At 40.8% G+C, this 11216-nt stretch overlaps 2 protein-coding genes across 2 annotated transcripts in view; one reads left to right on the top strand and one right to left on the bottom strand.

The window, feature by feature from the left end:
- Positions 1–1369: 1369 nt before the first annotated feature.
- On the bottom strand, positions 1370–3523 carry esm1 (endothelial cell-specific molecule 1). The gene is made up of 3 exons (XM_071901036.2): positions 2956–3523; positions 2226–2369; positions 1370–1993 (listed from the first exon to the last, which is right to left on the bottom strand). Exons 1-3 carry the CDS (start codon positions 3260–3262, stop codon positions 1899–1901), a joined length of 546 nt encoding a protein of 181 aa, XP_071757137.1. The 5' UTR covers positions 3263–3523; the 3' UTR covers positions 1370–1898.
- A 3599-nt stretch (positions 3524–7122) lies between these two features.
- Positions 7123–11216, top strand: part of LOC139913090 (putative E3 ubiquitin-protein ligase HERC1) — a 66436-nt gene continuing 62342 nt past the window's right edge. Inside the window, exons 1-2 of the mRNA XM_071901031.2 lie at positions 7123–7177; positions 9899–10904. Coding sequence (XP_071757132.2) covers positions 9930–10904 — 975 coding nt within the window. The 5' untranslated portion in view covers positions 7123–7177; positions 9899–9929. The remainder of the gene's footprint in view (positions 7178–9898; positions 10905–11216) is intronic.

Genomic DNA, 11216 nt, shown 5'->3' with positions numbered 1-11216 from the left:
CTGACTCTATATTAAAGGATAAGGCTGGTGTTTTTTAATGCATTGCTTACCGTCAACAAATCCTATGAAAATAACAAAATCAACAATGGGTTTGCTCTACTCCCGTTACTTTCTGACTTCCCACGTACCGTTTTTAGCCGTCAACCCGGAAGTCATTGGCTCCAACTGTAAGCTAAAAACCTTGAAATACAGCTCATAAAGACATAGTTTCACTTTTAAAAATCACTAACTGTTACCACGAAAAGTCAGGCTGTTGTAGTTATTACCAAATCAAATTCAAATGGGAACAAATTCTTCATTACGCTGGGGACTATTTTCGGTGCTACGGAACTACTTTCCTGAGATTGCAAAGTGTTTACAGTCTGCTTATTAAGTTGTTGAGGAAAAAGTCGGCTGGCCCAGTGCATCGTGATGATGAAATATTCTGCCCAGAGTAACGGCATGGCTCTTTGACGTGTTTTTAATCGTTTTTTTAATACAATGAAGTTCTATGGCTGCTGGGACATGGCTTCATTGGGCACCGGCTACATGGACGAGACTTGTTGGCAAAACAAAATCATTGCTGATTTTGTTATTTTCATAGGATTTGACGATGGTAAGCAATGCATTAAAAAACACCAGCCTTATCCTTTAAAGTCCAATGGTAATCAAGCATTTGCAATTAAGTCACCTAAACTTTAAATATGCCTGAAGAAAAACAATTAATTTTCTCTGTATCCTCTTTTAAAGCAAAAGTGAAAATTGATATTTCTAAACTTTTTCAGAACTGATCATTTGTAACTGCTCTCATTATGATTAATATGATGTATTTTCTAATAGTTTGTCTAACCCTTATTATAGTTGATTGTTATGTACCTTTTATTTTACAGCACTTCATGATGATGATGATGATGATGATGATTATTGTAATATTGTTGTGTAACTCAATGCAGGCCTATAAGTCACAAAGTGGCTATGGTGAATGACCAATGGTGTTTTATATAGTCCACTGATTTAGATGTCATTAACTTGTGCGTACAATGAGAATCCTTTGCACACCCAACAAAGTCTTTTTACAGGTCCGTAGGAGACCAAAAGCATCAACACCAAGAGAGCGACTCCCACACTGCGCTCTTGCATATAATGTGTGGGAGTCACTCTCTTGGGCTGGCCTGTAATCACTTGGGCATAAAAAATATATTCACAACTACCTAGTTTGTAATTACTGGTAATTATCTTTTTTGTTAATGTTCTTTAGATGATGTGATTATCTGAAACAAGCATTGTTAACTAAGTCAATAAGCAGACAAATTATGCAATGAAGGTCAAACCACAACAGTCAGTTTTTCTTTCAATGATAACTTTGGTTTAATTGTAAGAGCATCCTTTACATTGGCTGGTGTAACATACATGATCTTTTCAATGTCAGCATTTCAGATATATAAATAAAAGATCAATCTAGAGAACCTCACATGATTTAGTGCACTGAAATGGTTTGATGCGTGAAAAATATTTCTGTATCCTCTTTGCAAACCATATAAAAATGCATGTTTTTTTTGTTGTGAAATTTGTTTTAACTGTTATTTCCTCAACAATATTGTATAAAGGCACACAAAATGACAGAATCAGGTCTACATTGATAGCTAAGTACTAATGGTTGCAGACCAAAGGATAAATTTAATTACTTTACTCTACAAAAAGTGAATTTGAAGAGCATTTGCATTTTACTTGATATAGTCTGTGTATTTCATCAGAACAAGGTGGTGGGTATAAAACAAGGACCAAAGAAATTAAATAAACCTTCAAAATGCTGTAAAAAAGTTTTTGTCTTTTAACATAATAAAATATATCCTTCAATCATTTATAAGTTAATACTATGCTATATTTACACCAAATAGATTCAGTCTTGTCAGCACTTGTCAGCGAGGGTTGAGCCACTTTGGAGCAGTGGATCTGTCCGTGTACTGGTCTGAGTTCTGGTTACTGCTGACTTCTCCTGAGCCCACCTCTCCCCCTGAAAACACAAATGAAAAAGTTCATGAGTCTCTCCATCTACAGAAGAAAACCGTTTCATCATTTCATACAGGTGAGGACATCTAATGTCCAGATACACAAACTGTATATCTGTCTTTTTGCGGGTACATCACTCCAGTTGGTAAGACATGTAATTTTAAAGCCTTTAGTCACAAAGTCACAAATAATATAAAATACATTTTAGTGGTATGAACAAAGCTTCTGTTAATTACCTGCTTGTGGCTGAGTCTTGAGCTTGCTCGCAATTTTGGCAAAGAATTTGAGGGTGAGACAAGCCCCTGTCTCCCTGTCGCAGATGCCTCCTTTGCAGTTGCATGTCTTGCGGCACTCAACCCCATAGGTTCCATACATACAATCTGTGAAGATAGAACAGGTTACTGTTACAGTAGGCTACTTTATTTCACAGGACAAGCTGGAGGGAGATAAAGTATGATGTCATAGGTTGGTGTACCTCACTGAAGCTGATGTGAGCCCCTATTTTGGAGTGTAATAGAACCCTGTCCACAGTTAACATAATCACTGATCAAGTGAAATAAGCCAGTGACAAAAACTGCACTTTAACAGCTGCAGCAGCAGTGTTGATGTTTCAAAGGTGTGCAGGCTACTCTAAGCCTAGGTAACTTAATTATACATTTAAATAAGCAAGTCCATTTTTAAACAAGGATGTGCCCTGGTCTGCACATGTCATAGGCCTATAACCACTGGCTAATGTCATAATAATGGTGACACTGATTGTGATAAAATAAAAATAAAAAAATAACAAATACTACACACAGGCTATAAAAGATAATGTACACATAAATGAATGTTGCCTTTGATGCAGCAGTCATTAACTGTAGTCAAATCATAGCAAATAGGCACTTTAGCATGCAGGAATAGCATAGGCGACAAGATTCTGATTTATTTGATGTGCAGCAGGTGCGTCACGGCCGGTGAATATACCTTTGCAAATGCCATATTCGTCTCCGTAATCGTCCTCATCCTTGTAGAACTCACAGAATAATCCCGGTCCGCACTTCACCCCATGCATCCCCGACACCGTGCGGTAGCAGTGTTCCCCTCTGCCGGCTGCACAGACCTGGCAACAGCCGCAATCATCCAGGACGGTCCGTCTGCACCGCTGTGTCCCGCCACACAGATCCACGTTACATCTCTCGGGGCAGTTTACTGCGTACTTGACATTCGCGCCCCAAGCCTCAACATCTTGCACTATAATTGAAGACAATACTGTGAGCAGGAGGAAAGACATCGTTGGATGCAAGGGATCGGAGGGCGTCTGGAATGCTGCTGCCTTTCAATGGACAATCTCGGGAAGAGATTTTCTCCGGACAGAGAAGCGGACCACCTCTGGGCGACTTGAGCGGAGTGACCTATCGGCTCATCAGGTTGTATGGTTATCAGCATTGAACAACTTTGTTTTGCACATGGTTTGCCCCCGTCAATTTCCTCAATCCGGTGTTGTTGTCCTTTTGCCAGCCAGCCCCCTTTTTAGAAATCCGGCGTGGAAGTGGGATTAACTCTGAACCGTCATCCAGGAACTGAAATTCGTGTGACTTGATGTCATAAGTTATCTTTGGTTTGTTTTTGTGTGAGTGTGTTGAGGGAGCTCCTACCTCACATTGCATCAGGTTCCTCATGTGACTCTCTGACTATAAAGAATTGAATTTAATGTTGGGATACAAAGCAAAATCTAAAAAAAATAAATAATATTGCCAAATATGTTGCAATGGAATACCCATGTAGTGGAGGGTAAAGAAAACTTAATTAACTCACCTTTTTAGGCTAACATAAATCTTTGTGAGGTAAATGTATAGTATACATAGTAGGCTACTAAATTTAAACGTAAATTGATATGAAGATAGGGTTTTTATGGTAAAAAGCATGTGTTCTTATTTTTCTGGAAGTAGGCCTATAGATTTTTGTTTATATTGGTGGTTGTATACTTCATGATAATCATAGACTGGAGGTCATAATTTACCCTACTTTTATATAAGCTGACTTCAACATTTTACAGCATGCAGTAGATACACAAAGAGAACCAAAAGACACACAAAGAGGAAATAACCAGGAAATTACAGGTTACTACAGGTTACACTCCTGTAGATTCCCATCCACAGCAATTTTATTTATTCTATTTATTCTATTTTAAGATTCAGGATAAACTATATGAGAACATCTTTTTGTTAACCTTTCATGATGTTCACCATGTCAGTTTTTCACACATTTGACTATTTACACTGTCAGCAGCAGACTGTAAAATAGTATGAATTAAAACATACCATCAGCAAATATAAATCAGCAATGTAAAGGACTATTTAAATTTTGCGTGTATTCATAAATGTTCTTGGAAGTTTCTGACTTGTAGGGTGGATGGAAAAATGTTTTTGGAACGTTCTCAAGTCATCTCAACTCAAAATACCACTGCATCTTACTGTATTGTTTACTATCATTACACAAACTTTGAAGAAATCTTTCACAATCCCAAACAGACTACATGTAAAAGCCATGTTTAGCTGTCATGTATCGACAGTCTTTGTATAAAAAGGTCAGGAAATGTAAATTGTGATAGCCAGTGCGTATTGATCTCATCACAGTTTGCTGTCACTGGCTCTGTCTCATTCAGATCACCTTGATACCTCACTAGACATCCTCCTAATAAAGCATAAGGTTACCTGTGTAACCCTCGGTCACAACAGGTAACCTGACAGACAATGCAGGAATAACAACAGAAATGCAAGTCAGATGGCACCCATATCGAGGACAGAATGAGCCAGTGAAGGTGCCGTGACATCTCTATAAAATCTGACAAATGTATGTGGTGAAACCCAACTTGCCGCAGCACAAACGTCCAGAACAGACACTCCTCTGAAAAGGGCCCAGGATGTGGCCATGCCAGGAGTGGAATGGGCTCTAAGAGCCATGGGAACCCGCACAGGGTTTACCTCTGTGTGGTGACACCCAAGACACACCTGGTCACCTCCCCTAAAATGTGTCATCCTGTCCACATATGTGCAAAACGCAGCCTCGGCAGAGAGAGTTCAACCTTTGCTGTTTGGGAGAAGAGAAAGGAGGGGGATGAAACACCACAGAGTCAATAGGAGCACAGTGATAAGAAGGCCTGATGGTTCATATGGTTTTAAAACTCTGACAGATTGTTATTATGAACGTTGAGGAAGTCGGTGAGATGCATGCTTTGGCATTTGTCGGTGCTCAGTTAAGAAGTCTTTTAAAATCATCATCTATTTTATTTTCCCCTTTTTTTCCCCCTTTTGTTAATCTTTGGTTTCCTTTTTCATTAGGTATAGGAGAGAGAGTAAAGAGTAAAGACAGAAAGACCCTCATGGCTTTGGCCAGAGATGGTAGGGATGTGTAAATGTCAGAATTAGATGGGACATGGACTCTTGTAACAAGTGAAAAGGTATCAAGCGAGTGAATCCTCATTGATTCCTCTCAATATACTTTCTCTCTGAGTCAGGTAATTGGGGAAGGATGTCAAGCTAGAATCCTAGCCAGTGGCTTACTAATGGCCATGCATGTAAATGAAGAACAACTATTGAAAGCCAAGAAAGTGATGAAATTGCTTGGAGACAAAGTAGTAGGGTTTATCGCAGTGGGGAAGCCAGGCGTTGCAGGTTTCATATAGTATACTGTATGTGCTGGGGTTAAAGTGAGGCTCCGTCAGTGCTGTTCACATTTGGTCACAAACAATTACCTTTACCTCGGATATAGGCCTATGTCCTTTCAAGTGAGATGGTATGAGAGACCACACGTATGCCAGAGGTAGAAATACCAGAGGTAAGTGACAGAGGTATTGACATGTTGCTACTATGTTGTGGGAATTTTAGATGTGATAAATGTGGGGAGGATCATGAAATAGCAATGAAGTCACAGGAAGTAATGAGATTTTGATGTATATACATTTTTAATTTCTTTGGCATAAATTGTTAAATAGGTGTATGGTATGATAGTTTCAATGAGGTCATTTCAGCTTGACTTTAAATGACTGTGAGATTCTTGCTTTGTTGAATACTGTGTGGGAAATGGATAAGTTCCCATTCAAATAGAAACATGCTGCAGTAATTATTACTGTATTAAAACCTGGAAAAGATGCATGGTATGTATGGTAACCAACAGGCTTGTTTATTTATTTTTTTCAAAAGTAAAGCATTCTTTAAAAAGTACCATTAAAAAGGCTATTATTCATATGAAAGTTATGGTGGGTGTATTCCTGGTTATAGAAAAGGTTTATGATTCATTGTGGAAAGAAAGATTCAAGTAACACGGGGCAGGTATCAACAGCAAAATGTTGAACTATAGGTAAAATATTTTTTGATTGAAAGAACAATTAGTACATATTGTAGGGATTTGTTCAAAAGCCATGGAAATAGAGAATCGTACACCCCAAGGATTAGTTATTAGTCTGGTTTTGATTAACATTATGATCAATGTTATATTCCAGGACTGAGACTGGGTTTGGTTTATCCCTTTGATAAACCAAAGAAAGCAGATAAAGAAGCAGATAAAATTGCAAAATCAATGCTGGGAAGAGAGAAAGAGGATTTTAGGTTTCAACTGGGCAGAGCAGAATGTCAGGTATAATTAAGGACGTATAAGGCAATGTGGTTTGAACCGCTGTCTGAAAGTAAAATGTCAACACCCAGATGGCCTATTCAGATTCAGATTTAGAAACTTTATTGTCTATCACAAAGCATGACAGAAAATAGACTTTGACGTGGCTCATAAAAGAGGAAAAAAGACATTAAAGACATACGTGTCAGTGTGGAAGCCCTGAGTATTACATGTTATGTTTCATTGCAAGACATATGCCAAAGAGAGAGAATCATTGTTCAAAGAACTGTCAGGCCTTGTATTTCTTCTTTTTCTTTTTAAAACTTTGATTCGCCGGAGCAAGAATCATCAATTAGTTGAACAAATTGAATCTTGATTTTTAGGTGATTAAGTGAACCTTTTGTTTTTGACCTGCCGAGGGCAGTAGTATGCCTGGAAGCATTTAAACTGCCGCAAATCATAGAAGAAGAAGATGAACAGGAGAAGCTTGTTATGATTTTCGCGTGCTAGGGAGACCTCACTGGGACTGGACGGGTAACACCAACCAATAGTCGGCGAGGTCTACACCTTGCTAGAATGACAGTCATTTAATAAGGTAACGTTAGAGGTAACGGTCTGTTTTCTTTTGGAAATAACTAGGCTGCCTTATCGATATAACGTTAGTGATCCACGCGGAATTTCTGCTGTTAGCTGTCAAATAAGCTAAACGGAGGGGCTAAGCGCCGCGGTCTTGACAGTTGCCAGGTTGCAGTGGTTAGTATTAGCAAACAGACTAGCAACTGCACCGCATCTAACATTAGCTCAGCTCTGTCAGCTGAGATGCAGAATGTCATAAGCCATACCGGTGTTTGTGAATGACATGGGGGAAACATCAAATGCACAAATTTTGCAGTTCATGCCGGTGGAAAAATGCAAACGTGACAATGAACTAGCTAGATGAATAGCAAGCAAACTGTAATGTTAACGCTGTGCTGAAAAATAACTCCCAACTAAGTAGCCAGCTAGCAAGCTAATGTTAGTTAGCTAACGTCATTAGCCTGAATGCCTATGTTGACAGCTAGGTTACCTATTTTGCTTCACTCCCAACAGTTACTGACTGGGTTCAGTAGTAAACGTAATAAAAATAGATGGGTTAACCTAGCATTAAATTCCTTTTTGTCGTTGTATCTGATTAACATGACATTAAGCTCTGTAAGTCTATGCTAACGTTTGTTAAACACATTAATAACGAATGGGCTATTAATAGTGCTAGCAAGGTTAACTGGGTAAACTCGCTGTAGACGCTTACATTTTCATGTGTGTACAAGGACCTGTTATATATATATCAGCAGGAGGTAACGTTACTGCAGCTTACATGTGATGTTTTGACTCAGTCTCTGTTTCTCAGCTGTAACTCAGTTATCTCAAGCATGAGAGTAACGTTAACTGCTGTCACACATGCTGTATTTTATGAGCAGATTATGGGGCATAATCAACCATCTACTGCGACTTTATTGTGACAGTCAGCTTTGTTTAAAATGTAAAATTTCTTCATTGCTATCTCCTAATTAACACCATAGATATTTGCTATTTCCGCTGATCGTACGTAGTGCTGCATGAATTCAAATGTAATCAATAATATTGCTAAGTGATTGATGAGTGTTTCATTAACATTAACGTTTTCATTAACATTGTGTTATGAAATGTATTCTATTGGTTGAGTTTTATCATTAGCAGCCTGTTGAAAGGCTCATGGGTAGGCATGAAGGCTTACCTATGACCCTTTCAGCAAGGAGGCATGATAGTGAAGCATAAAGCTACAATGCAAATGAATGTAATTATCTCCATGCATTAGAGCATGACAGCATCAAACCTAGACATTTTTATGTCTAGGTTTGTAGGCACAGTGACTTAACTTCATTCCTCCCCATTTGTAGCCTATTATTAATAACAAGTAATACAATCTGCATTTTTGTGTGAGCATATTGTATATAATCAAGATGGATTGACATCCTTGAATTGTACATTTGATGCTAGATAAATTCTTAAGCTAGCCAGGCTGTCAGTAAAAAAAATAAAAGAGTGGGCTGAACTCGGGGTGCCCTCAACTCTTCTGTCCTGCATCTCCAGATTGTTTGTAGTGTTACAATCGATGAGTGTTGCACCTAGTACTGCTAGTGGTTGCTAGCTAGACCAGAGAGTGGGTCTGACTGACGAGCCCATTACTATATCAATGCTTCCTGTTATTTTTGTCCAGACTGGAAACCATATAGCCCCCAAGGCCTCAGGCAAGGCAAGAGAGATGAGGTGCGCTGACTGTGTACTATGGTCTAGTGGCATGCTCACGTATTTGGCAGCCTATAAGTAGAATTCTCTCATTCATGTTGGGCCATGTTCTGTACATGCTTTACTCACAGCAGTGGTCTCCAACCATGTGCCATCATGACCCAAGAGTATGCAGGTTTTCATTCCAATCAAGCACCACAACAGCTGATTTCACTGATCAGCACATCTTCAAACAGAGATGGTGTGGCCTATGAGTTGAATGTTAACCCCCCATATGCGTGCTCGTTGATTGTTAGGAAAGCAGGGTGAGAATGTGGAGCAGACTGGGGAGAGGTTGAGGCTCGGTATGTTTTGCATGGGATTGGAATCGTATGTCAGAGCGTCATGTTCCCAGCTGAGAGATGATGACTATGACAACCGCATTCTCACTGAAACAGAAAATATGAATACATAAAATCATACTGGCAGGAGGCCCAGATTTCCTTACTATCACTACTGGTGCCTTACCTCTCAATGCAAGCCTCTCTCTTTGACTGTCCATACAATGAAACTCAAATGATAAAGACAAAGCTGCCCTTTGCTGTGATCACATTTTGAAAGGGATAGCCTATATATCAGGGTTCATTTCATAGCCATGCCACTGTATTGTGTAGCAACACAGCTTGCGAGACAGAAAACCCCTCATTGGTGTTGACTTGTTGGTTAGCTGTAAACATAGGGCCAATAGACCTATTTGAATGATAGCCACTGGGCCCATGGCAGAAAACCTATACCAGCCCATCTGTAGGTGGGAAATGTGGCAGCACCAAGGAGGGAAGCTGACACCGTCAGTATATACTGGATGTACTTGGCAGGAAAACATAGGCCAGAAGAACATTTGTTCTGAGAGACAAATGTTGCCTGTAAATTTGTGATGTAGACAAAAGTGTCATTTCATCTGGGTAGCAAGTAGCATAGTTGCAAGGGAGTGTTAATAAGTGAATTTTATAAATCCTCCAATATGTAGGTTCCATTAACTCTTCCAATCATGTTTTCCCTCTCTGTTTCTCAGGTGTACCTCAGAGTGTAGATAATGCTCAGACATGGTGCCTTGCCAGACCCATGTGATGCTGAAGTGGCAGGAGCACCTGAATAGCTCCTGGGCGGCAGAAGACAGTGTACAGACAGCCACAAGGCAAGGTGCTGCTGCTCTCTACAACAAGCTCCTTCACAACAAGGAAGTGGTGGGTCTGGCCCAACCTGTTCAAGAACTCATTGGCCCACGCCTCCCAGACTTCCAGTATGAGTCCTGTGCCTCGGAGGAGAAGGAAGAGTATTTGTCAGCCCTGCTCCACAGCCAGCGATGCTTGGCACACCGGGTGCTGGCGCAGACCTCCTACGCCCTGGGCCTACACCAAAGGCTGGTGGTACTCCAGAGGATCTACTACGCACTCCACAGCAAGTACCATGACAAATTCCGGGTGCAGCTGCCTCCCCAGTCCACGGCCAGTGGGACCGAGTGTGGGGCACTTGAGCTGGCTTCTCAGCCATGGCTGCCTGGGGGAGCGTCCAGAGCCAAGTCGGGTACAGATGTTCTGATAGAGATGGGTGTGAGGACAGGTCTGAGTCTGCTGTTCTCCTTACTGCAGCAAAACTGGAGATATGCAGCCTCTGTGCATCCCGGGTCGGCACTTTGCAATGATGTGCTTGCCACAGCTTCCTCTGTGCTGACCTCTCTGCCGCCACTCTCTCTGGCCAATGAGAATAAGATCCCATCAGTTGGACTGGACTGCCTGGCACAGGTGGCTGACTTCCTGAAGAAGACATCAGTGAGCAGTGGGACCGGTGGGGCAGACCCGGATGGTCGAAGGCTGGCATTGGAGCTGTTGCTTGGACTGGCCATGCAGAGAGGCTCCCTGAAGTTTCTGTTGGAGTGGGTGGAGGTGGCCCTGGCTGCTTCCATGTCCTCCTCCACCTCTACATTGTCTTCCTCCTCTTCACTGAGGCCCCAGCAGTCAGAAGCTGGTGTGGGCTTTGACCTCATCAATCAAACCCTTCTCCAAATGAGGCAATATTCGGTATGTCACATGTTCTTTATATTTGGGCCTCTGTTTAGTTGTCAGTGGTTGCTAACACCAGTCTGTTCTGGATTGTTAGGAGTAGCTAATCATCCATTTGCTCTCCATGTCCGTCATTCTATTCAGGCATAACTGTTGTTATTATCAACAGCAGTGGTGCTTATATTTATTTATTTTTTATAGATAATGTGTGTAAAGAAGGAAAATGGCTGTTCACTGCCACATCCATCCCTGCCATAGACTGAGTATTGATTTAAAGAGTCTCAGATGAAGCCTGGGGATGATACAGTAGTATGCAGGCAGGGAAGGATT

Source organism: Centroberyx gerrardi, chromosome 2, assembly GCF_048128805.1.
Source record: "Centroberyx gerrardi isolate f3 chromosome 2, fCenGer3.hap1.cur.20231027, whole genome shotgun sequence".
NCBI lineage: Eukaryota > Metazoa > Chordata > Actinopteri > Beryciformes > Berycidae > Centroberyx > Centroberyx gerrardi.
This window is presented reverse-complemented; position numbering and strand designations above follow the sequence as displayed.

Bases quoted from the DNA above. Each gene is read 5' to 3' on its own strand.
- esm1 (XM_071901036.2), bottom strand. From the start codon at position 3,262: ATGTCTTTCCTCCTGCTCACAGTATTGTCTTCAATTATAGTGCAAGAT. The intron at 2,370-2,955 runs GTATATTCACCG...CTATCTTCACAG, and splicing joins CGAATATGGCATTTGCAAAG to ATTGTATGTATGGAACCTAT. The intron at 1,994-2,225 runs GTAATTAACAGA...TTGTGTTTTCAG, and splicing joins CAAGACTCAGCCACAAGCAG to GGGGAGAGGTGGGCTCAGGA.